Raw genomic sequence first — 26,463 nt, forward strand, 5'->3', positions numbered from 1 at the left:
TTGAATAATTAGATATATAGACAGTTCCCTGAATTGGTCGAAGGAAAAAGAAAATATTGAGCAAACGCGGACGTGGGTTCTACTATCTAGAACGCGTTATCTGAAAGTTGAAGCTACTTCCAGGGAGATACGACGATTCAAAACTGACCTCATGACTCGAGATAATGTCCGCCGAGTGGTTTGCCGTTGGTTTGTCGCGCTGCTGCGTATCCTCCATGTACGAGACTCAATCAATATCGTTAATTTAATCGTTTTAAATATCCAAAAAATAATCGTAAATATTCGAAAAACAATGTCCACAATAATGTTCCATTTAAACCGTTTCTTTTCAATTCGCTTGAATTAAACGAAAACGGTAGATTTTTTTTTATCATTTTTCCTCCTCTATCTTTTCCATTTATCGAAGTCATCCGAATTCAAGAAGCGGGAAACGCGTAACAATCCTGTGCACGACAATTTATCGACAGACTCGAATTCTGTTCGAGATTTCGAGGGAGAGATCGAAAGCGCGGGGCGAGCTTCCGCAGTAGACATTTTCGAATCGGCGCCGCTAACTTTCCTGATCCGCGATACCGGCCGTCCGGTTCGTCATCTCGTTTAGTCGTGCCCGATCGTTCTTGCATCTCGGTTGCTCTGCTCTTATTCGTCTACGCGAACCTCCACTTTTTCGTCGTTTGCCCGCGCGGAAAAAAGAAAACCGAAAGAAAGCAATCGCCTGTCCGTCTTTCAGGCCATCGGCACAGTGGCGTAGCAGGTGTGCGATTTTAAATTTTCTCTTTCTCCTCTTTTTTATTACGTGCGATAATTCAAAAACGGATTCAAAAAGTCGCGAAGTGAGATTTTTTTGTTCGTTTCTTCTCTTTTTCATTCGTTGTCATCGATTCTCAAAAGGGAAAAAAGAAATCAAGCTTTATCATTCCATACCATTGCACGTATATTCGTGGATTCTCGTAACGTTAGGTAATCGTTAAAATTTAATCCATAAACGTGGAAAAAAGTCACGTTTCGTTCGACGCTTCTAATTCGTTAAGACGCTCCGTCGGAGTTTCCTTTTCTTTTCTTTTCTTTTCCGCGAAATCGCGCGATAAAAGTTCACGAGAAAATAAACTTTTCGCGATAATTTCGCCAAATTCCTCTCGGAGGAAATTGTCTTGTTCGACGAGGTTTGGATCCGGTAATTCAATCTATAAACTCGTCTATCGATAAACGATTTGTCGTTTCTCCAACGTGTACTACTCGAGTAAATTCAAGTTTCGACACCTTCCATTTCGCCGAGACTTTATTACTTTCTTCCTATATTTCGAAACGGCGAATATACACGCCGCACACACACACACACACACACACATAGCCACTCGTCGCTTATCTTCCTTCCGTTTCTATATTCGTAACGCGAAAAAATTCGAACGATCGACAAACACGAGACCGCTTGCATAATCGTAACTTCTTGTAACAACGAACATCAATCACCGCGATCGATTTTCGCGATTTTATTTGAAAAATTTTTACGTGTTTTTTTTTCCGCGCACGATTATTACTTTTAATTGCGAATAGGCGGTCATGAGTCACGGGCGAATTCAGCGAGGGGCGTGAAATCGTAGAAGAAGACTGGCGAAGAAGAACGAGAGTCGTCGGACGCGCTGCGATCATTTTCTTTTCACGGCTCGTACGTTCCACGAAATTTACGATCGATCGCGACCGGTTGGAATTCGTCGTTTCAATAAACGTATACGTGTTTTCTCTGGTGAAAATTCGCGCGAGCGAGAATTCGTGACTCGACTGAGAGGATTGGACGAAGAAGAAGGTACGGATCGATTAAAACTTTTCCTCCTTTATCGATCGAGATTCGCCTCGTCGATAAATACGAAATCGACGAAGTTGATGTATATATATATATATATTTTTTTCTCTCGCGATAAAAAAAATATTCTCGCGCACAGAGAATTTCTCACGAGAACAAAGCAGATTCGAAGTCGACTCGACACTCGCCGACTAACTATTATTCCGTTTAAAGACTCGTCAACTCGTCCCCTCCACACCACCTACTTCGATCCAATCTCTCATCGTAAGTTTATTCGTCCAACTGTTCCTATTCTAAAAATTTCGTCGCTTTTCCATCCTCCATCCACTCTTACTTTCCGCTTTTCGATCTTCTCCTTTTTCTCCTAACCTGTTCGCCAGCCTTGTCCGTGAATGAAAGTATCCAAAGATTAAACTCGATCGAAACTTTCGAAGTGGGATCCGCGGAAGCACGTGTACGAGTTTCCGCTCGCGAAACGCGCCGGTGTCCCTGTTTCTTCCTCTACACGAGTCCATCGTTCTAGAAACCTATACACCTACATGGTCGAGAAACGGCCATCTCGAGAGAAAGAGAGAGAGAGAGAGAAAGAGGTCTCGAACTCCCGACCCACTTCCACGCTCGCGCGTAATCCGATGCATCTCTTCTAGACCTCTGCCTCCATCGTTATTGTACTCTTCTCTCTCTCTCTCTCGCTCGCGAGTCTTCCACGCGACTCGCCTCTCCTACTCTTCACCTGTCGTTCACGATCCATCGTCCTACGTATCCAGGGAATGTTCCACCTCGCGTTTCGAGATACATATCTGGCCATCAACAGATGCACAGGTCGTTTCGTAACGTGTACTTGCCATTATATATATTTGACGGACGGAACGAAACGTCACGATGGTTTTCGATCGAATCCAAACACGCGTTGTCAAATTCTGAAGGAGGTATTTTGTATTTCGAGTCGTTATTCGAATAAGCGAGCAAAGACCGTTAATGGAAATCTAAAATATCGCGGAGAAGAGTATTCTTCGGTTTATTATCCTGTCCCCTGTGTTCGATCGATCGCAATAAGCGTTGAAGTTTCTCGTCACGATCACAGTTATACAGACTTGTGTCTCGTAATTCCATGTTTTCATACGTGTCGTGTCGAGGAAGCAAACGAAAGAGAGACGCGTGTCGCATGCGGATCGATCGGAGAAAAATCTTTGAGAGAGAGAAAACAGACCTGAATCGATTCGGAAAATTGAATGAATCTCCTTTCGAAATTCTTTCTCAGGACACCTCCTAAATTAAATCTCCACTTTTATTGCGAAAAATAACATAACGCTTTACCAGATTAAAATAACAACGATGTCTTTAAAACAACGATACACCTTGCTTGACGTCGCCTGTTGAGTTTACTCTTTTTTTTTTTTAATTTCAACGCGCTGTCTAGTCGCCCCAATTCGTCCACGGGGACAAATTATCGTTGTTGATTGTATCGACTGTAGTCGGATATTATAATTTGTGTTGAGACAGAGAATCGAGGGCATCGATCATTTCAAGCTTCATCATGTTGCTCCTGACCGTGACAGCGTGTCTGGTGATCACGGTGCAGGCCGGATGCCCTATGAGACCGACCGCGGAACAAACTTCCGCATCGAGGACCACGGGTGACGGTGGTTACAGGATACTCGTTAGCGGGAAGGCTGACAAATATATTCCCAACGCTGTTTACACGATCAGTTTGCAAGGTAACGTAACGATTTTCCCTCCCCTCCCCCTAAAAAGATATCTGCAACCGTGTAATACAACCCTTTCGCTATCACGTACCGTAATGAACCGACACTGGTTGATTTCCAGTGATTGGACGTACAAATTGCGTTTTACAAATTTCTTTGAACGAAACGAAACAAATGTCTCGTTCGTTTTTTTTTATTATAGACGAATGAAATTGTTCATTGGATTAAAAAAATTGGAACGAATATAATGATGATGGATAGCGAAAGGAGGGAAGAACGATCCTTCGTTCATCTTACAAAATTCGATTTCAGGCTCGCAAACGCACGAGAGATTGCAACAGTTCACGCACTTCACCCTCTCCGTGAATTCGCAACACGCGCCGAGTAATCCCACGGCTCGGGTGGGATACTTCCAACTGTTCCCCGATGGTTTGACCACGTTCAACGAAGATTGCGTCAATACCATATCCGAAGCGTCAGATTATCCGAAGAACGAGGTGAATTGCTCCTTATAGAATCTTTTTCTTCTTCTTTCTTTCTTTTTTTTCTATTAAAAAGATTCGGTTTACGAGGTTGGGTGGATAACGGGCGAGAACGCGCAGATAACGGATAAATTTCTGACGGTTGGCCACCGGCCAACCGTCAGATACGTTTGATCCCACCGCGTTATCGTTATTCGGGCAGAGAATTTCCCCGCAACTGGAGCCGCGTGTATAAACCCGTCTTCTTACCTTGGCCAAGGTCCAAGTGATGTGGAGGGCACCGCCGTCAGGATCAGGATGCGTTATATTCACAGCCATGGTCTTGGAGAATAACGTGCGCTGGTACGCCGAGGATGGAGCTTTGACCAAGACCTTCTGCGAGATGGACTCCAGCGAGGTCGAGGCCTTGGACGGGGAGAAGTGTTGCGCCTGCGACGAGGCCAAGTACTCGGTTAGTAATGTAGTAATCAAATTAATTTTATTCATCTCGATCGACTCGTTTCTCGAATCGTCGAATTGTATTTGTCGATCTATTGGATTTTATTGGAAAGAAACGCTGTCGTAGAGATGCAAATAAATATTTCATTTCGCGCAAGGCTATAGATGGATCTCTTTGTGCGTTTGGAAAAGAGGAATTCAACGATATACGTGTTTTTCGAGTCAGACGAATGATAAGTCGAGGATTAGAGAACCTCGAAACTAACTCTTGAATGATTGAGATTTGCCTGAGAGATTTTCGTTAAACATCAAGTTTAGAAAAATTATATCCGATTATTATTAGATATCGAAGAATATCGTGTATGAATCTAGAAACTTAAGTGAAATATAATATGGAACGAGTATGAAATATGTACGAACAAAACTGTTACTTTTCGCGGTGAAACGAAAGTAAGCAGAGTAAAGAAACGATAAAGTAAAAGAACGTAACAAGCTCCGTGACAGTTGCGCAACAATTGATACCAGAGTCGTGGAACCACGATCTGTCATTCTGAAAGCCAGAATATCGGAATATCGGCGACTTCTCACAGATTCCTCTCCCTCGTTTCCAGTTGATAATGGAGGGAATCTGGTCGAACGTGACCCATCCAAAGGACTTCCCGTTCTCCGTTTGGCTGACCCACTTCAGCGACTTGATCGGCGCCTCGCATGTGCCGAGCTTCTCCTTCTGGGGCAAGGACCACGTAGCCACGGACGGCTTCCGCCAGTTGGCCGAGTGGGGATCCGCGTCCGGCGTGGAGACCGAGCTCAGAGCTAATTCCAACAAATTAAGAACCCTCATCAAAGCCGCTGGACTGTGGTACCCTAATGTAAACAGCAATACGACCACTAACTTCAGGCAAGATATCCTTTGCTCCCACGAACCGAGAAGATCCCTCGTTGAATTTTTTCTGCAAAAAAAGGAATGGCAGTTTTAAAAATACAATTTTACTCTCTCTCTCTGTTTTTACTCTCCAGAGTGGACAGGAAACGTCCTATGATCTCCGTGGCTTCCATGTTCGGACCGTCCCCGGACTGGGTGGTCGGCGTCAGCAAACTGAATCTATGCAGGAAAGATTGCAGCTGGACGAAAAGCGAGATAATCGACCTGTACCCCTGGGACGCTGGCACCGACAATGGAATCTCCTACATGTCGCCGAACTCCGAGACGACGCCGCGCGAGAAGATGAAACCGATCACCACGTTGTACCCCGAGGATCCTAGGTCCCCTTTCTACGACCCCAGCGGAAGACCGATGCTGCCACTTGCCAGGTTGTACTTGACCAGGGAGAAGATCATTCCGCGGGGTTGCGACGAGGAGGTTCTTCAGCAGCAGGTCGCTCAGCTCGAGGTCGCGGAGAACACCGAGGACACTGTCAGGCGTACCGTACAATCCAAATTTCGTCCAATCCAAGTTTCCTCGCCGCCGTTTCTTCTTTCTAACCAGACACGCGGTCTCAATTCCGAATTTGTTGTTTGCTCACAGCCGAGTGTCAGACCACGGAGTACACGGGATGGTCGAGCTGCTCGGTCAGCTGCGGCAAAGGATTGAGAATGCGTACCAGGTCGTATTTGATGCCCGAGAAGGCAGCCATGTTCAAGTGTAACAGACAATTGGTCTCCAAGGAGATGTGCGTCTCCTCGATCCCCGAATGCTCGTAAGCTCGTCGTCTTGACAATTCTCTACACGTAATTTTGCGAGAGAGATGGAATATCAGAGAAGTCGATTTCAGAGGCGAGGAGGACACGGACGATGGCGTTGGCTCGTTGGCAGGTGGTAACAACGATGCTTTCTGCGAAACGACCGATTGGGGCCACTGGTCGGAGTGCTCCTCCTCGTGCGGGGTGGGGATAAAGATGAGGACGAGGAGGTTCAAGGATCGGATGGGCCGTAAACGGTGTCCTCACGTGTACCTCGTGGAGAAAGTGAAATGCATGGAGCCGGCTTGCTCGCCCGGTTTGGAGGAACAGATCGATCCCGCTTGCAAGGTATTTCTCACCCACGCGTTTCATTCGTATTCGCCCTTTTTAAAAATTTCTCGATACTTTGCCCGGGAAATGGTGGAAACTCGTTTCACAGGTGACCGATTGGTCGGATTGGTCCCCGTGCAGCGCCTCGTGCGGGAAAGGCGTGAAATTAAGAACCCGATTGTTGATGGTCGACCCGTCCAAACAGCAAGAATGCTCCTCGAGAATGGAACTGGTCCAGCAACGGCCCTGTTTGGACCAGGCTGACTGCACCTTCGACATGGCGACTGCCAAAGGTTTGCAACGACGAATTTTAAAGAGGAAAAAAAAAAAAACGAGAGAACAAGTAATTTAGATTTATCACTGTTCGTAGTGGTTTGCATGGAGGAACCGAACGCTGGACCCTGCAGGGGATATTTCCAGAGATGGGCGTTCGTTCCTCAAAAGTTGATGTGCGTGCCGTTCGTGTACGGCGGTTGCCGCGGCAACAGGAACAACTTCTTGACGGCCGAGGAGTGCAACAATACTTGTGGCATCGTGAGTGAACTCGCTCCGCTCGTTAAAGAGCAAGATCGTCAACGGGGTGAGGGGAAAGGAAAGTGTTCGTTTACTTTATTTTCAGGTGCGAGCGATTCTCAGCGGACAGCCGTTGAACACAACCGACGTTCAAGTCGCCCCGATATCGCCGGCTCTGCCACCTGTCCACTGCGTCGTGAGTGGCTGGTCACCTTGGACACCTTGCAGCGTTTCTTGCGGGACAGGGCGCGTGACCAGTTTCCGCACGATTCAGGTGAGCGGAATAAGTTTGGAAATCGATTCGATATTTCGACGAGATTAGTTTAACGAAAGTTAAATTTGATTTGAAATGTTCAGCAAGAGGCACGAAACGGAGGGAATCCTTGTCCCAAGAAACTTCAGCGTCGATCCAGGTGTCAGCTGGCGCCATGCGAATAATAATTTCGAAAGAAAAGGATAATTTCCCTTTTTTTTTTTTTTTTTTTTTTTAACACGTCTGAAACGACGAACGAAATAAGACGAAGGACCGAGATTAAGGAATTGGAAGAAGCAGCAGGATCGATATGTTTTTATTTTTTTTCTTCTTCTTCTTTTTGAACACGGAAAATTTCGAAGGGAAGAACGGAGTTTGTTAGTTTGTAGTCTTCTTTTTTTTTTACACACGACATGATGGGTATGAAATAAACCGATGTATCAGAATAAATGGTATTTTATTAATGGTCATTCGTGATCTTTCTACTCTCAATCGAGTTACTCGAATAATACGCTGGGCTACGATACGCAAAACCGAAATGGAAAAATCGAAAAAAAATTGGAAATCGATCGCCCCGATCGCCGCCGTTCAAATATTTCCTTTCCTTTTTCTTCTTTTTCCTTTGTCCAAACAAACTGCGCCAAACGAAACTTTCACGAGACCGAAGTAGCTTTCGAAACGTTCGATGGCCACGGGGCGATTGAAGTTTGCGAAAAACAAACGGCGGGGGAGGGCGGGGGGGGAAGCTCTCTTTTCAATTATTAATTTTTCTCCAGCGTATTACTTAGCTTCTTTGTTACGTGTATTCTTTTTTTTTTTTTTTTTCTCGTTTGTTTCTCTTTAATATTCCTCTCGCTAATATTCGAATCGATATCGATAATTATAATTTACTCGTAATATCGAGTTATATCCTCGAGTTTTCTTTCTTTCCTTCTTTCTTTCTTTCTCTTTTCTTCTTCTTTTTTCTTTTAAGAAATTAAGAAATACGAAACCAATTAAAAAATGCGTTCGTAATTTCTATACTTTCTTCCCTCGATATATATATATATATATATCGGCGTGTCCCCTATAAAAAGATATTCCTCGAGATCCTCTCTCGTGATGGATGCTGCGCTGTTATCGGAAACGATATTTAATTTCGATCGTTAAAAAATTCCGCTAGATTCTATGATTCGTCCTCAACTTTTATATTCCAAGTTGTGTTACGATCTATTGTGTATCGGCTTAACTCGTTAATAAAACTTGGTTTTGGTTCCGTTTCGCGTGTACCCTCGTTTCGCAATGTATAGTACAAGTATCTCCCTCTCTCTCCTTTCTCTCGTCCTTCCTCTTACTCTCCCTTCTTTCACTTTTCTTTCTTCTTCCTTGCCCCTTTACAATAATATAACCGTTCGCAAGATAACACGCACTGTTTACCAAATACTAATCTAACTTTACGTTTACAATAGTAATAGTAGTAATAATAATAATAATAATAATAATAATAATAATAATAATAATGATAATGACAATGACAATAATAATAATAATAGTAACAGTAATAATAATAATAATAACAGTAATAATAGTAATAATAATAGTAGTAGTAATAATAATAATAATAATAATAATAATAATCTCATAAATAATACACGTAGGCGGTATAGTATGTTGTTACGCACGGTGTTGTCAGGTCCGCGAACTCGAATAGGACAGAAAATAGGATGAAATTCGAGTGGATCCTTGAAACGTGCGTGGATCCTTCGTTCCGCGCCCCTGACACCGAGTTCACATTAATTATATTACGTTATCATCATACGTAAGTACACGTAATATCTAGGAAATAGTACGGATCTTAATCTGTTTTAGGCCTCTACTCGACTACTCTACACTCCTCGTTCCTCGTATTTTTTTTCTTTTTTTTTTTTTCTTTTCTTTTCTTTGGTCGTGTCACATCTCTTATCTCCTCCTCCTCCTTCTCCTACCTTCTCGCGCTTTTATGCTCGTGTTAACAAAAGGGGAAAGGGATGAACGCGAGAAACTGACTCTGTTTAGAAACGGGTGTTTCGTCACGGAGGAAATTGGACGAGATCGTTCCAATCTTCCTCGGTTTTCTCGGCTATATATATATATATATATTTCGATCGCTTGGGTAAATACTAAGGTTTCTTAATCGGTTTGGCAATTGTTCCCCAAGAAACAACAATTTATCATAACTTTAATTAATTCGAGCCGAGACCGTTCCTTTCCTTCCGTGGCGCTTTTAACTTAGGAAAGGAGAGAGAAAAAAAGGAGAAAGGAAGGAAAGATAATACGTAACGATTGGATCGTTGACTAGAGTTTGGTTGAAGGAAAAGAGGAAAAAAGGAAAAATTGTTACGAAGAGGATCGAAAAAAAAAAGATAAATTCCCTATCTTCAGTAGACCAGCTTCCTGAAGCAACAACGCGATTATAAATTCGTCGCAATGGGTCCAGAATTTCCAGAATTTCCATCGTTAATCCAAAATCGTTAATCTAATAAATTGTCCTTTGAAAGGTAAACGCCAACAACGCGACCGATCGTCGTGATCCTCTTCTTTTCGACTAGACCGGTGACTAGATTAAATTCCTCCTCGCCGACCCAATTTGCCCTTTCCCGTTCTGGCAGTAGTAGCAGTTAGTTAGTATAGTAATAGTATAGTAATAGTATGCGATAAGACGTGGTACAAAATCATCGGTGGCGACACTCGACGGACGAGATTAACTCTTGGTTGGCGCGATCGCTGGAAACTTTCCTACGTTTTCGCCGTCAGAAAGGTGCGATAAATCGGGAGATCGCCGAGAAGAAAGTTTTCAGCGACGGGGGGAGGAACGTCTTAACGACGATCTTTCTCCCTTCTCCGTCCCCTCATAAATACGCGTATTCCCCGAAAAAAAAGTTCGGGGACGGTTTTCATATGGTTTTCGTTTTGGATGACATGACTGAAGCGCCGCGAAAGTTAATCTCTCCTGTTCCCGAGAAGGAAAAAAATCGAGAAAGTTGGCGCGTATCAAAGTTGAACTTCTCCTCCTCGCGTTACGTCCTCGAAACGTTGAAGGGAATAGAGTCTTCGATGGGTCGACGATGTTTAGCTCGAGATTTCACGGCCGACGTCGCTTATTAATAATTAATATACATTTACATAATAATATATATATATATATATATATATATATCTATAGTGTTTGTTTGTCACGGCGAAATCGGTTTGCCGGCGAAAGGCATCATTGTGCGTGTGCCACGACGACCACGATGCCTCGATCGATGTCGTCGTCGTCGTCGTTCCAGCTTTCGTTGATTTTCGCAACTCGGTTCACGCGCGAGTCACGTCCCACGATGGTTGATACGTCGCCCGGGGGCGACGCTCGGATCCTCTCAGAGCCATCCCCCGGACACGTCGTGGCCGGATATCGGCTCGATGCCCGGAAGCCGTTGCAGCTGAGTCGCGGACCCGTTCCTCTTCATGGTCGCAGGGAGGGAGGTGCTCGCGGCCACGCTCTCCTCGGTGGTCGATGGTGTCAGCGGTGCCGCCGGAACTACTTCGCAAACAACACAAACAAACCTGTCTACGGGACGGACTCTTGCTATAAACTCGCGCAAGTAAATATTGAGTTGGCAACTAAGTAATTGCGGATTTTTTTTTGGAAAATCAAAGACAATTTTTTCATGGAACTAAATAACTTTATTCTGTAATGTGTTGCCCATTTTGATCAATGACCTTTTGCCATCTTTCAGGCAGCATCATAATCCCACGTTCATAAAACTTCTGGTTTTTATTAGCAAAAAACTGAATCAGGTACGATTTGATATCATCATCGTTATTGAAATTTTTACTATTCGAGGAGTTTTGTAAAGATCGAAACAAAAAGTAATCGGATGGTGCAAGGTCAGGACTATATGGTGGATGTGGCAAAACTCCCAAGCTCCAATAATTTTTGCCGAGTGACCAAAGATGTGTATGGCCTTGCATTGTCATAATGGAATACAACACCTTTTCGATTTGTCAATTCGGGCCGCTTTTCTTCAACTGCATTGTTTAATTTCGTTAGTTGTTCAATGTAGACAACAGAATTGATCGTTCGGTTAGGTGGTAAAAGTTCAAAATAGACAATTCCTTTGTAATCCCACCAAACTGATAACAAAACCTTCTTTCGACGAATACCAGCTTTTGATGTTGTTCGAGCTGGTTCACGTGGCCTGCTCCACGATCTTTTTCGCTTGATATTGTTGTAAACAACCCATTTTTCATCGCCAGTTATCAGTCGTTTTAAAAATGGATCATTTTCATTACGTTTCTTTAGCAAATCGCAGCTGTTAACGCGTTGCGTTAAATGCTTTTCTTTCAGTTCGTGAGGAACCCATGTATCGAGTTTTTGATCATAGCCAAGTTTTAAGTGGTTTTCAATGCATGTATGCGATACATGAAGCTTCTCTGCAATCTCACGAGTTGTACTGTGACGATCCGAATCGATTATTGCTTTGATTAGGTCGTCATCAACTTCAACTGAAATCCGCAATTACTTAGTTGCCAACCCAATAAACAAACGTCGTCCTCGTTCGATTTGTCGTTGGAAAGTGGCGAAAGGCGTTCTATCCAAGCTCGTTCGTTTGTTACGAGTTATTATTTATTAGAGAGAAACGATCGTCGACCGACTTACCGGGTTGCTCGTTAGCGCTCGCTCCCTCGGGAGTGTCGATGCTCGGCTGCTGGCTCTGCGTGCCCTCGTGTCGCCTCGGCGGGATCGGCTGCTGGCCCAGTTCCGGCCCCCTGGTCGGCACGCTGCTCGCCCTCTGCAGTTGCTGCTTCCTCGACACCTTGGAGACGAGGGCAGTGGCCAACGGGTATATGGGATTGGTGCCGCTTCCGCTCCTCATGCCCGAGGTCGAGGACCTCGAATCCGAGAACGTCTTCCGCTTCTTTCGAAGCGCCACCAACGCGCCTAGGCCGTGAGGGAACACGTGATGCCCCCCCTCGTGGTGATGCGAGTGGTGTGCGTGATGGGGATGGTGCGTCGGTTGGCCGTCGTTCGCGCCTTGCTCCAGCGACGACTTCGAGTCGGTCGATCCCTCGGATCTGGAACCCCCGTCCTCGGACGCGGGCGAGTACACGGAATCCTCGGAACGAGATCTGCCTGAAAAAGGCGGGAGGAAGGGAGGAGGGAGGCCCGTTAGTATTCGAAGCAAACTCGAAGCGAAGGGGGAGGATCGATTCGAGGATCCTCGATGAGAGGACTTACCGATCAGCCTGGAAACCTTGCCGCGAACCTTGGCCGCCTCGATCAGATTCTCCCATCTCTTCTTCTTCGAGCTCCCTCTTATCCTACGGCTCTGCCTGCTGGTACCGAGGCCTGGCACGCTGTTCGTGCTCGTGTGGTGAGGGCTCTTCTTGGGCGTCGTGCCCGGACCGAATATACCGCTCAACGTCGAGCCGAACAGCTCGTGCGAGTTCTCCTGTTGCGCCTGTTGCAACGAAGCCGCGAACTCGTCTACGGGGGGAAGGGAGCCGCTCCCGCTCGGTTGAGGGGCGATGTTGAAACCTTTCATCAGCCGCCGCTCCTTCTGACGATTCTTCTTACCCCCCGCACCTATGGACAGCTCTTTAAGGCTACCGTCTATGGGGCAGAGAGAAAAACCAAGGAGCTACTCTAAGACTACTACTATTGAAAAAAAAAACAAAAAGAAAAAAAGGAAACTTAAACGAATATAAATGTGAATCGAAGCGAAATCGAAAACGAACGATTCGACGCATTCGGCTGCCCGAACGAGTTCGTTCCCTCGTTCGTTAGTAGCGTGGAGTAACGAGGCAGGGTAACCAACTGCGAAACAATATTCGCGCTAGACGATCCTTGATCGCATTAATTATTCCACCGGAGTTGGTCGAATGATTAATAGCGTTCCGTCGTGGTAACGAACTTGCGAACTTTCATTTGCGGGGGATGAAGCTCGCGACCCTCCCCTCCCTTAACCTCGTAGTCGTGTCACGACGCGAGGATTTCGCCTTATAAAATTCGCTTTATGCATTTACGAACGAGAGCAAGTAAAAAGATTGCGATGGGCGAGTAAGGGAAGAAGGGAAGGGGAGAGACGAATTTATCGAATTTATTCGGTTTTCGTCGAGTTGCTCACCGGTTCCGGTACCGCTTGCCGTCGAGGTGTTCATCCCGGAATTCTTCAGGATCTCGATCAATTCGCAACGAAGGGCGCTGATGTCCTGCTTGATCTCGTTCACGTCGTCCTCGGTCACCCCCTCGCTCTCCGCCTTCCTCTGCTCAACCGTCACGTACCTCCTCACCAAATTTCTCATGATGCTTTGATATCTGAAGTCCCTCTCGGACGCCTGCTTAACCTTCCTCTGTCGGATCGAATCAAGGATTAAAAGATCCTCGTGGAAAAAAGGTTATTCGCATCGAGTCGAATACGAAATCTCACTCTGATCGTCCTCATGTGCTCCTTCTTGGCCGCTCTGCTGTGCCCGCACAGTTTCCTGTACAGCCATTGGCCCATGTACCAGACGCTCTTCGGGGTGGGGATGATGTTGAACGGGGGTGGGACCGTGCCACCCTCCTCGAAGTAGCTGATCCAAAGCTTGCTCCTGGCGAACTTCCACTCGATGTCGGCGCGTTCCTTTTTTTGGAGAGGAGGAAAGGAAGAAAGAAAGAATTCGAGCAAAATTGGGTCGTGTGACGATAAAGGGTTAAATGTAAATAACACTCACGGAGATCAATTGGTAGGAATGATTCATCATGGCGATCAATAGATTGAGTAAAACGACGATGTTGATCACCGAGTACGTGCCGAACATCAGCATACCCCAGAACCTGGTGAACGCTTTGATACCGTCCAATTCGAAGCTCTCGAGATCGACCAGGCCGAACACGGCCCAGAACAGTGTTTGGGTCGTTTCGAACAAGCTGTGCACGAAGAAGAAGAAAATTTAATTTTTGCAAAATTCGTCTCGTCTGTGTTCAGACTTAATTTAATACGTAACGTGTTTTGGAAAAAGCATCTCGATAAAAAATCGCGAAGAAAAGAGTGAATTCTTACTTTGCAAATCGACGCCAAACGATGCAAGCGTTCGAATCGGTGGTGACGCTGGCGTTAGGGGCGTACGACATCGCGGTCGGGCATCTCTTCTTCTCCATATCCGCGTAATACCACAACAACTGGTTCAAACCTGGATCAACAAGAGGACCACGAGTCGAGTCCGAATTTGAATTTAAAAAAAAGAAAAGAAAAGAAAAGACAGAGATTTACCGCACGAGAACGCGAACAGCACCAGCACGTAGAGGAAGAAGAACTTCATGATGTCCATCACCATTCTGGACAGGGAGACTTGCAGGGGGCCGAGGTGAGGGTTTACCGAGAAAATGTAGACGAGTTTCAGGGAGCTGGAAGAGAGTAGATCGATGGTACAGTCGCCCGTTTGATCGCTTTATGCGCGCGTAAAAAGGGAGGGAGGGGGTGGGGGAGGATTGAAAAATTTACGCCGAAAGAGCGATCTCCCTAATCGCATCTCGCGGATTTTTCACGAGGCGTCGCTCCAAAAAGCGCTTCGCGATTACATTTCTTTTTTCTTTCTTCCTTTTACAAAATTAATTTCTTTCTGCAAAATTAACAGCCAGGAGGGTGAGGGTGAAAAGCGAATTTGGAACTCGAAGCTGGGGAAGACCTGAATATGTTGGCGGCGGAGAAAAGACCCTCCGATATGAGCATCGGGTCCCACGTGTCCCACTGTTCGCGTTGGAGCTCGACCTCCGATCCCGATTTCTCGATCTCCCACTTGACCCTGTAGTAGGCGACCACCCTTAGGGCGGCGGTGGCCACGTACAAGGAGTTGGTCACGAAGTCGATCACGTTCCACATGTCGTTCACGTACTCCTCGAGGCCGACGTCCCACAGCTGCTTCACCTCGGACCAAATCAGGCCCGAGACCCACGCCAGGATGAACCTGTGTTAAATTCGAAAGGAAGACAGATATCACTCGGAGTTATCCCCCCCGATTTTCAAACAAATTGGCCGCCCTCGGGGAAATATAGCGAGGATAGCGGTGATGGCTGGGAGGGGGATACTCGCCGAGTATCGTCGACGAAATATCCTGGAGGATATTTATTTTCGAGAGAGGGGAAAAAGAGAGAGGAGATTTTTATTTCGATCGAGGGACTCCGAGGTGGATTTTAACTGGAAGCAAAATGTCGTCGAACGGATTCCTTACGGTTGCATTAGGGGAAACGTTTCTTAGGAAAAATAACACGCTCCCTTCTCCTTCTTCCCAACCCTTTTATTCGAGGTCGGTTTAAAAATATCCTCTTACCATTCGATGATGGTAGGCGCAGCTCCCCTTTTCGTCGGCACTGTATCCTGCTCCACCACGTCCCTGCCCATCCAATTTCCAATCACGCTCTCTATCCTCTGACTAGCCAGAATCAACATGACTGCGGATAAAACGCGTAAACGTTTTTCGTTAATTATTTCTCCAACCATGTTGTAACATCGTGACAACTCAATGGTAGAGATCGCGACGGTTCTCCACGAGATTGATTGGAAAAAAAAAAAAAATCGTGATGGCGGCGATTGTGCAACGTTCGATCCGGATTTAGATTCATTTGCTCGAGCGGAAGAACATTATTACGGGTGTTTGGCCGCGCGAGCGAGTTTAACTCGCTTAGTTCCCGAATAATCGTCGCTGAAATTTTCCTTCGAAAATCAACTCAAAATATCGTTAGCCTTCGAGGTCGATTTACGCATTTCGCGAAAAAGCATACACCCCTTGTAACCCTCTCTCTACCATTCTTCTCTTCGTCTTCTTAATCTCGTTATTCCACGAGCCGAGTTTTCAATATCCTGTTGGTGATCGTCTTTCTTCGTTAAAAAAAAAAAAAGAAAAAAATAGTCAAATTCGAATAAGAAATTCGAGGAACGTTACGGTAATAGTTGCGGTAACGAGGAATTTTGATGGTAATAATCGGATGGAAATTTGGATTTCAGGTTTATCGCGAATGGTGGTGGCCGATGCCTCAAATTTAGAGCATTACCGCACTCTGCTATTATTGGTGGTGAGAGGTATTCGCGGGAGGTATTTGTAAACTGTTTAGAAGCCGGTGTTTGATTCGCTCACGTGCCGAAAGGTAAAACACGAGAGACGTGAAAGAAACGAGGTCGGGTCGAAGTCGGGGATAAACTTTTGTCTTAACTTCGAAAAAGGCGTTACACGCGCGCGCACGCACATCCTCCAAGTCCGTTTTCGAGGCAAAAAAAAAAAAAAAAAAAAAAAAGAAGAGGAAGTGGTGAACCAGGTTCGATTTAATTTTAGAAGTCGAACCGGTAGTAGCAGAAGGTCGGTGACGAGATGCGAGACGGATGACAAGAGTGGCAAAGAGTGTGGAAATAGGGTGAAAAATCGAATGTAAAAAGAGAAAAGAAGAAGAAGAAGAAGAAGAAGAAGGGGGAAATACTCACAGAGGAAGGTGAAGTAGGAGGCCGAGTGACAGATGAACTTGATGAACGGTTTCCTCATGGTCTGGCCGACCACGCAGTGGGGGGCGATGATGTACGCGACGCTGAAGAAAGGGAATAGAACGCCGATCTTGACTATCTCCAACGCCTGGAGAACCATGTTTTTCCTCCGGAAGCCCGGAAGACCCTCGTACCAAATCGATGCGAGTAACTGCTGCACGTTAGGATGCGCCACGAACTGGAAATTTCCAGATAATCCGATATTGGTCCACGGTTTCCGATCATGTCGCTGCCAAATTCTACTTATTACGCTCTAATCTTTCGGAATCGAAACCCCTCCCGAGGCCTCCCTAAAGTAAATCAGATTACATCGATACCTCGATCGACTGCGCTCTCTCGAAACTCGTATCGAAGATCCAGATTCGATCCCGCCCCGAACGAATCGTATTCGCCTTTCGTTTCACGGCCGTCTTCTTTCAAAAGGATAGAAAGTTTTTTTTTTTCCCCCTTTTCCTTTCAGACGAGATTTACCTTCTTCTGTCGAAGTTTGATGGCGAGCTTGAGCCGGTTCAGATGCATCCTCTCGCCGTGCTCGAACGCAGGCCCGGTCGGATCGTGGTTCAACAGCACCTCCAATTCGTACGAACTTCTCGTGTGATCCAACAGGGCGGTGGCGAAGTCCTGGCATTGTCTTCTGAGCTCCTGGAATCGCGACAATTTTTTTCCAGAACTTTCTCGAGCGCGGCCGAGACTTTCATAAACGAATAAATTCGAAAGGAGGAAGAAGAATTGCCAACCGCTCTTTCCATCCACTCGCTCGCATTTCCCCCCCCCCCCTCCCCTTCCCCTACTTCCAATTCCACGGCCACAAACTTTCCTCCTACGTGATGCTCCCTCGACCGTAAACCGTGACACGGCCGTCCCGAAAACTTGTGACTTCTATCCAACACGGGACGACGTCGTTTCGAAGAGATTCTCTTTGAATAGAGAGACACGAGTGGAAAAAGTTATCGAGCGTTGTGTACCGTGTCGAGTTTCTAAGGATGGAGCGCGTCCGAAACTGGGCGGTTTCGGTCAGTTGAGAGAGGAGAGGGATGAAAGGATTGAGGGATGGTCGGGGAGGAGGGGGAGGTCGTTTGTCAATCGAGTTGTCGAGGGACAATCGGTTCGAGACCTTGGGAAAAAAACGCGGAGCAATCTCGTGGAAACTTTATCCCCGCGGAGGGAAGGGGAGGGCGATAATTTATCTCTCTTGAACGTTCGCCGATCGCCTGGAAGATTTAAACGATCATCTCCGCCAATTTGTTCGCCGATGTTATTGCGTTTGAATCGATAAAGGAGGGACAAGGAGAAGCCGAGTGTTCGTGTTTAATCCCTTGATTATAAAAGAAAAAAGAAGAGAGAGAGAGAGAGAGAGAGAGAGAGAGAGAGAAGGAAATCGTTGAACTCTGAAAGAGAACTCTGAAGCGATTCGACTATTTCAAATAAGGGGAAACAAGGAAGGTAAAGGAAACGTAGTTTCGAGGATCTTCTCGATGAAATATTTCCTCTCCTCGTTTCAGTGACGAGGAAGAAAAGTTAAGATTGGAACGGTTACTCGTTCCATACGATGATGAAAAAAGAAAGGAGAAGGGTCGAGAGGATGGAAAGTTTTTATGCGCGAACGAGGGTGTGTATTTATAATTCATTTAATAGTTAATCGTTTACCGATCTTTCCTCGAGAGTTGATCAATCTCCCATTTCCCAAAGACGATTTATCTTCCGTTTCCATTGTCGAGGATCTTTCGAGATAGATGATCCGCGTTGATACCAACTCGATTCCTGCCCGTTCGTTATCCTACAAAGAATTCTCATTGTCTCGAACGAAGGATCCTTTTTTTTTTTTTCGAAAAGATACGAAGCGACGAAAACGGATAGGAATTTCGCGCATACCTGCATTCGCGCCAACCTAAACATTTACGACATCAAAGCGCCATACCAAACTGTGCAAACGTTCGCTAATATAGGCGAGTGGGGCAGCGTACTTTGCTAACGAGACATTAATAACCAACGGCTCGATTCGACCGTGAAATTTTCATCGAGACCTCGCAGACTTTAACCAATCGTTATTCCGTTCTCTCTCTTTCTCGAAAGAGAGAAAGAGAGAGAGAGAGAGAGGGGAAGATACGTTTCACGAGGCCTTCGTGAATCGTGGAATTAGCACGCGTGCTCGAGTTGTTTAGACGAATTAACAACGAGCCCGTTTACAAGCCGAGAAAAACGACGCTTTGAGTCAACAAAGATGAAACAAGCACAGACTGCGTCGTGTCGGGGGATCCGATTTCTTTCGCGCTTAATCGACACGTGTCGTCCTTCGATATATTCGCATTCTGAAAACCGGCGATCACCGCTACTGGACGAACATACGTATCTGCCATACGTAAATACAAATTAAACTTTGTATAATTCGTAAAATTTATTTCGATGCGCGCAATTTTCTCCTCGATCTTTCTCGTTATTATTTATAAAACGGCGAAATATAACTAAGGGAGTTTTTGTAATTGACTTTTAACTTTTTTTTTCAATACATTTCAATCGACACAGCTCGTTTCCAAAGCAGAAAAATATTAATATTAAAAATATATAAAAATTATTATTATTTCAATTTCGTTTCAGATTCAGGTTTAATACTTTTGCCGTTATAAAGAGCTGCGTTAATCGACGAATATTAAAAAAGAAACAAGATTTAAAACTGGCCTTCGATCCTTGCTCGCCAAAGCATCGAATAATATCCAGAGAATGCACCCCCTTTCATCCCATGCAACATTTATCCACGAAATATTTTTCGCCACGGCGCTACCGAAAACGACATGACACCCCGACTCGCATTTTATATCGATTTATTTTATTTCTTCGCGCATCTGCGAATTTTCCATTCCCACAGTCTGGAATATCTCCGCGGGGCAAAGGTATCTCCTTGCCGCGCGAACAAACGGAATAAATGACAGGAATAATATACTGCGGGGCCGAGGAAAGGCTCATACGTTTCAATCTACGTCGAAGAAATACGATACGTGGCTCTCGACACATTCTCTCTCTTCGATGTGCTCCACAACCCGAAAAGTTTTCCCAACTTTCTGGGGAATGTGCGCTTCTCTTTCCTTTTCTTTTTTTTTCCCGTCTTTTCCTAAACAGACGCGGCCCAAGACTTTTTCTTTCTTTCTTTCTTTCTTTTTTTTTCGTCGTCAACGAGGGCGGTTCATCAACGAACGAGGGAACACCGCGGTGAATTCGGTCGGGAGAAGCGGAAGAAGTAATTGAACGAGGAGGAAAGTGGGCCAAAAGGGTTGAGAAGCGAGCAAACTCCAAAGTTCAACGATTGTTTTATGTAATCTTCCCCTTGTGGCCTCCTGTAGTGGAAGGATGAGTTAAATTGAACGTTGGACTCTATTTTCCGACGTAATCGGGATCTTTAAAAGGGATCTGAAAGCGGGCGAATGAAATTGAAGATATGGTAATTAGATGGGGGGGACGAAATAACATCGGCTTCCTGTTAAGACGAAATTATTATTATTTCGAAACGGCAAAACTCGTTTCCGTCTCGTCTAGTTCATATTCTATACCACTGTGTAGTATTTAAACTTGTCGCTTTTCTCAATTAAAGCAGAGATGCTCCAGCGAGGGGTATTATTATTCCCTATTATTTCTCTCCTCCCCAACGTTCGACTCTTCTCTTTCTACGATTATTAAATCTTACTCCCCCTTATTCGATAATATTCCGAATATAAAACGATATAACATCCGAAAATAAAGATAAATTCTCGTCTCACCTGGTATTCGCATTTGAACTCGTGCTCGAGGAACGAGAGGCGGCGGAGCTCCCACGAGAGTTCGAACGCCGTCAGGATTGGATCCTTTGAGGAAAGGGCGATCAAGGACGGCGAGGCTAAGGCTCTGTACGCGTTTATTCGACTCCTGGAATGCCTCAGGGAATCCTCCCTCCTCGATGTCACGCACTCGTCGCACCTGTTATAATGCATACAATGCAATGAAATCCTGGATCGTAACAATTTTCCTTCTTGTTCCTTGATTTCGTGCAGCGAAATAGGACAGACAGATATATATAAAGGGTGTCCCAAAATTAACGCAAGATTTGAATTAAATATAAAAGAGAGTTTTTAGTTTTTAGATATTTATTTTTTAAGCGAATCATAAAGTATATAGGATAGTTATTTATGGAATCAGGCACATACGCACCCTTTCGTCCAAATTTTTCTGCATAATTGTGTGTGAATTTCGTTAATGCAGCATTTAATTTCCTCTTGCATTTAATTTCCCTAATGCACGTGTGATTGTTGACATAGATCATTGACTTCAAATAACCCCATAAGAAGAAATCTAATAGTGTTAAATCACGTGATTTAGGGGGCCAATTCTGATCACCGAAAGGAGAGAGTACACGACCAGGAAATGTCTCGTGCAGTAATTGAATTGTTTCATTGACTGTATGGCATGTGGCATCGTCTTGAAACCACATATCGGCCACATCAATATCATCCAATTTCGGCAGAAAGAACTGTGTTATCGTGTCGCGATATCGAGCATCATTAACAATTGCTGCTTGACCAGCCTCATTTTTTTAAAAAAAGTATGGTCTTCCTTCCCAAAATCCGCACCAAACAGTGACACGTTGTGGATGCATTTGTTTTTCGCTAATCACACGTGGGTTCTCCCCAAACACGGCAATTTTGCCGATTAACAAAGCCATCGAGATGAAAATGTGCTTAGGATTATTTTGCTGGAAAAACCAACATCCACTTTTTCATGATTAACAATCCATTCCACGTTGTTATATCGTATAACGCTCCATTTTTAAACTCTCAGCTGTCAAACTGTTCTTTTTTCATGCTTGCCAACAATGCAAAAATGGCGGCAAATTCAAATCTTAATTTTGGGACACCGTTTACATAAAATATTCGCGGTAAATATTAATCATCGGGGTGAAATTTCATCCCGTCGGATGGGGAATTAGGCGAAGGTTTAGATTAGAAGGGTTAGCGGCTCAGCCCTTAAACGGCTTTAATTTAATTGGCCGGCACTTGGGGGGAGGGTTGTGGAGCAAAGATCGCGGGAAAGGCGGTGGAGGGAGGAAATTAATCAGCGCGAAACGGTGCACGCGTCTTCTCGCGCCCACGTTCGAGCTGCATTTATTTACGACGAGTAAAATTTCATTGGTGGCTGAAAATGGATGAAAAGAGGAGGGATAGATCCCTGTTTATTTGAGAATCGCTCACCCGCAACGAACATCGTGCGGCATAGGCAACGTGGATCCGCGATCCAGAAGAATCTTAATGATCTCGTAATTGTCTCTGTGCGCGGCTAGGATCAGGGGAGTGATGTCTGGTGTGAACGTGGCTGTGTCGGATGGCAGGGCTTCCCAACTCTGAAACAGAGACGCGTAAACATGTTTCGCTTCGTTGCGGCATTCCGATTGTTCCTAGACCAAAGAAATTATAAGAGGATTATTTTATCGGACGATTTATAATTTTTCCTTATTGATTGATTACGAAATTTTCTTTTTCTGAACTATTTTTTTCAGAGAAAATTAAACTCGGTGTTGCGAATTTTAGTGTTAATAATTCGAGTTCGATTTTTGGCAGGAGACGAAAAAAGGGGGGGCACGATAATTATTCCAGCTGCGCCGCGTAAGCCGATTCCTCTTTCTCCGGAAAGAGGGATAAAAGCCGATTAAACTACCTCTCGTCTACGTTTCCGCGTCCCTTTCTTTTTTTTTTATTTCTTTTTTCGTCTTTATTTTTCCATCCCCCTGTCCGTTATTCGCTACTCGGATTTATACGGTGGTGTTCGAAGCTTCGAAATAAACGAAAATAGAAATCGATCGGTCAGCCCGGCTTTCCAGTCGAGACACCCTTCCCAGAGATCGAAAAATACTCTCCCGAGTATCTGATTAAAATGTGGGTCGACCTATTTGTCGGCGGAATCTACTTAACTATCCTCGCCGTTCGATCGTCGTGGTGGTCGTGGTCGTCGTAGTCTTCGTCGTCGTCGTCGTCATAGGCAACAGCTCGACAATTAGAAAGAAGGGGAATTTCGATAACTGAAACGAAATTGCCTAGGCGGAAAAATGCAATCACGTTGGTTAATTGGGGAGGCGAGGTCTGCCGCGCTGCGAAAATCAAAGTGTCCTCTCCGAAGGGGATCTCGACCGAAAGGGATATTCTCGAATTTACGCGAGAAAAAGAGAGAGTGACAGACAGAGAGAGAGATAGAGAGAGATAGAGAGAGAGGGGGAGGAAGCTTTACGCGAGAACGCGAGTTATTCTCTATACTCTAGACAGAAAGAGAGGAGAAGATAAAAGATCTTGGATCGATACAGTTACATATACTAGACGATGAAAGCGACTAACGTGTGGCTCCCCATTTCGATGAAGACTCTCCTCGTGTTCCAGAAGCACCTCGACCGCCTCCACGAATTCCTCGGAGATCGCGTGGAGAAGGGCATCCTTCGTGTCGACCTTGTGCTCGATCAGAAGCTCCACCATCTCCAGATTTTCGTTATCGATCGCCATCAATAGGGCGGACCGTCCCAACGGATCCACGCAATTGATGTTCATTTCGGTTTCCTGGGCGCTTTGCAACATTCTGCGAACACAATATCCGGCAACGCTCGCATCTTAACGATTTCACGCCTCCCTCTTCGTTTATTCTTTTTTTCCCTCCCCGATCATTCGATCACGGATCGGCCAGGATAGGATCCTATTTCGAGAGATTCGAAATGAGAATTCCATGAGACCTCTGAAACTTTCTCTCGCGCATTAATTGCATAATCGAGAGAGAGAGAGAGAGAGACGGCGATCGAAGAATTCGAAGAAGCCTCGGAATCGCGGGCGACGATCGTAAGGTAATTAGATCCTTTGCTTTCCCGCGCGCAATTGCAATGGATATAAATATATAAAGCCGCGCCTTTCACTTTCCCCCTCGAGATCTCCTCCTGATTCCCGAGAATTAGGCCGGCCGATTTCTAACAATTCGCGTGCGCGATCAAAGCCAACGATGCGCCAATTCCTTTCCAGCGAATTAATCAAACGCGCCCCTCCCCTTTCCGAATCATCCAAACAAGATACATACATCTTGCTTCTTCCCAATTTTCCCTCAAATACATACACATACATATATATATATATATAAAAATACGAAATATCCCCTCGAATTATTTTTATCCCTCGTATTAACATCATCGAGCGTGGTAATAAACGTAGGAATCTACGATATTACGTTCCGAAAAAAGAAAAGAAAAAAAAAAGAGATAGGAAGACAGAGCGCGTGTTCTATTTACGAACGATCGGGTAGATTCAGACCGTCGGATGATGTAACGAGAATCACGAGTGCCTCTCCAACTTTCCTCCCCTCCGGGAGGGAAAGAGGAGGGAAACTGACGCGTGCAGGGGAACAGAGAGAAAGAGAGAGAACTTTTTTTCCCAGAGAATTCTACCTTTCGTTACGTTCGTCCTCGTTACGTAATCCACGAATCTTCCATTTTCCAAAGGGAACAATTTAATTTGTATATAGTACAGTAGATTTCTGACTTATTTTAAAAAGATTTGCGTCTCTCACCTTCTGACGGAGGCAACGTCTCCCCGCTCCACCGCGAGAAGATACTTCTTCTCTTGATAGGACAGACTGGCCATTTCTTGGTGAGGTCTCACCACGTTCTCTTCCTCTATCATGCCGTGGATGCTGTGCCTCTGCGTAAAAACCATCGTAAAAAACAATTTTATTATTATTATTATTATTATACGCTGCTCGTCCCAACAGGAAAAATATAAATAAATAAACTTTCTACACGATATTCATTTCATTTGCCCGTCATCCTCGCGACAGGAATTAATCAAAAAAAAAAAACATACATATATACACACACACACACGACGCTTCTTCCCTTTCGTTTCGTTTTGCTCATTCGTTCCGCGTCGACCCTTTTCTTTTTTCCCTCTTTTTTCGGCTATCCTCGCGTTTCTATGAATATTTTGCTAAATGCGAGTGGCGCACAGTTGTGTATCGTGTTCTATATTTTTTATGTATATGTATATCTGTAATAATACATCTACAATTAATGAACAACCGGCTATTTAAACATGGAGCAATTCGTGTTAAAAGTTTTCTTTCTTATTTCTGTCACACTGTTCAATACACTCTTCAATTTTTCATACCCCTTCTTCCAAAGAGAAACCAGCCATTTTCTGGAGGAATTTCGAGGGATAGAGGGTTATTGATCGAAGGGGAGGGGGAAGGGGCAAGTCCTGATGAAAGATGGATGAAATTAGGATGATAAATGTATCGCTACGTATATATATATACATAGGATAGCGAGAGGATCTCGATCCTTTGGATCGAGGATCACACGAGCATCGCGGGATTTAAAGCGATATCGTTATCCAATTTTTCGATACGAGGTCTGGCGAATACGTAAAGAAGAAGTTTGCCTTGCCGAGGATACTTTCAACTTTCCGTTGAAATTTCCAAAAACTTTCAAGTTTTAACCTTAAATTCGATATCCCTCCTCCGAAGAGGTTAACCAGATTCCAAGTAAGTTTCTCCTCCTCCAGCGAAACTGCGCGGAAGGATTAGATCCCTTTCTCGTCCAATTTTCGACTCTCCTCTATCGTATATCCCCATAAAATTCATCATCTTTTTCTTTTTATCATTCGTCATCGCTTTAATCACCTTCCCCTAAATCCATCCCATCCTATATATTAATGATCAAAGATCACGTTTTATCTCCCTGTTAATTATTCCCACGTCTTAATCTAAGAAACGTCTTCCTTCGGTATTCCTCTTTATTTATTCACCTCTCGGTTATTATTCCCTAAATCATCCACGATCTTGATAACAAAAGCGGGGACGTTTCTCTCGTCACGTTCGAGGAAACAATATTCCTTGAGATTGTTCTCTAACCAGGGGGGAGAGGTTGAATAATTATCGAGCAATTAAAGAACAACGGGACAGGTTGTAAACAAGAAGATGGAGAGAGAAAGAGAGAATTTTCGACTTTTCGAATCGAGGAGAATCGTTGGTGGGCGGCGCAGTTGGGAACGTAGCTAGGTCCAAGGTCCGGTCGGAATTGGGACGATCGTAGGAGGAACGAGGCAAGCAATTAACGACTTGGATAACCCTTCATTGTTCGACGAGGCGAACCTCTCGTTACGAGGCAACTTCTTTTTTACTTGCCTCCACCCCCATTCGATCTCGCGGGAAAGAATACAACGATGCAACGTCGGTGAAACGGCGCAAAGATCGAGCATAAGCTTGAGAACAATGCGCCATCTTGCTCCTATTCAAACCGGCTATTGCGAGGGCTTTATGCCTGTGTACCTTCTCGAAAAACGGGACCAGTCTTTTCTTCTTACGACCGGACGGATCCTCGAGATAGAACTCGAGTTATAACGTTTGTACGCGTTGTTGCGGTAATATCGTTGATGTTATCGTTTCTTCGATTACTCTAAGGGAGAAGAGGTATTAAGGAGAAATTTTTATAGATTGGATATGTAAAAAAAAAAAAAGTATTATACGTTTCGAATCCGACACAATTTTTATCACAATTTTGATTTTTTAAAACGCGTTTCTCTCTACTCTTTCAATATCAATTTCAATTCGGTTGAAAACAAACGATTCGACGAGTTTTTATAAAAATCGCGTTGAAACAATAACGAACGAATATTTCGTGTGAATTTCATTTATTGAATTTATTCCTTTCTGTAATTTTAATAATTCTCTTTAAGTTTAATTTAAATACGAATTAATTATATCT

At 44.7% G+C, this 26,463-nt stretch overlaps 2 protein-coding genes across 13 annotated transcripts in view; one reads left to right on the top strand and one right to left on the bottom strand.

The window, feature by feature from the left end:
* The first annotated feature begins 314 nt into the window (after window positions 1–314).
* On the top strand, window positions 315–7,673 carry LOC410824 (spondin-1). Of its 3 annotated transcripts, XM_006568955.3 has the most exons (13): window positions 315–754; window positions 1,555–1,804; window positions 3,305–3,519; window positions 3,820–4,004; window positions 4,249–4,440; window positions 5,039–5,325; window positions 5,445–5,848; window positions 5,953–6,124; window positions 6,200–6,455; window positions 6,547–6,730; window positions 6,808–6,971; window positions 7,057–7,224; window positions 7,308–7,673. In XM_006568955.3, the coding sequence occupies exons 3-13, from the start codon at window positions 3,339–3,341 to the stop codon at window positions 7,386–7,388; spliced, it is 2,274 nt and encodes a 757-aa protein (XP_006569018.1). In that variant the 5' UTR covers window positions 315–754; window positions 1,555–1,804; window positions 3,305–3,338; the 3' UTR covers window positions 7,389–7,673. The 3 variants fall into 3 exon arrangements, with proteins under 3 accessions (XP_006569018.1, XP_006569017.1, XP_003251296.1); XM_006568954.3 differs by lacking the exon at window positions 1,555–1,804 and having other exon boundaries at window positions 3,301–3,519; XM_003251248.4 differs by lacking the exon at window positions 1,555–1,804 and having other exon boundaries at window positions 320–754.
* A 1,425-nt stretch (window positions 7,674–9,098) lies between these two features.
* LOC410823 (transient receptor potential-gamma protein) overlaps window positions 9,099–26,463 on the bottom strand; it is a 79,123-nt gene continuing 61,758 nt past the window's right edge. For 6 of the 10 annotated variants that reach the window (XM_006568953.3, XM_006568952.3, XM_006568951.3 and 3 more), the window contains 16 exons: window positions 24,270–24,400; window positions 23,036–23,297; window positions 21,929–22,077; window positions 20,465–20,660; window positions 17,187–17,357; window positions 16,659–16,893; window positions 15,514–15,634; window positions 14,872–15,150; window positions 14,457–14,590; window positions 14,247–14,376; window positions 13,918–14,113; window positions 13,632–13,826; window positions 13,329–13,554; window positions 12,440–12,814; window positions 11,861–12,334; window positions 9,099–10,741 (listed from right to left, as the gene is read on the bottom strand). In XM_006568953.3, the coding sequence (XP_006569016.1) occupies window positions 10,578–10,741; window positions 11,861–12,334; window positions 12,440–12,814; window positions 13,329–13,554; window positions 13,632–13,826; window positions 13,918–14,113; window positions 14,247–14,376; window positions 14,457–14,590; window positions 14,872–15,150; window positions 15,514–15,634; window positions 16,659–16,893; window positions 17,187–17,357; window positions 20,465–20,660; window positions 21,929–22,077; window positions 23,036–23,297; window positions 24,270–24,400 (3,438 nt within the window). In that variant the 3' untranslated portion in view covers window positions 9,099–10,577. The remainder of the gene's footprint in view (window positions 10,742–11,860; window positions 12,335–12,439; window positions 12,815–13,328; window positions 13,555–13,631; window positions 13,827–13,917; window positions 14,114–14,246; window positions 14,377–14,456; window positions 14,591–14,871; window positions 15,151–15,513; window positions 15,635–16,658; window positions 16,894–17,186; window positions 17,358–20,464; window positions 20,661–21,928; window positions 22,078–23,035; window positions 23,298–24,269; window positions 24,401–26,463) is intronic. The other 4 variants (XM_026439133.1, XM_026439132.1, XM_026439131.1 and 1 more) reach the window with 4 other exon arrangements.

The sequence above is a fragment of the Apis mellifera genome, linkage group LG2 (genome assembly GCF_003254395.2).
Source record: "Apis mellifera strain DH4 linkage group LG2, Amel_HAv3.1, whole genome shotgun sequence".
NCBI classification, from domain to species: domain Eukaryota; kingdom Metazoa; phylum Arthropoda; class Insecta; order Hymenoptera; family Apidae; genus Apis; species Apis mellifera.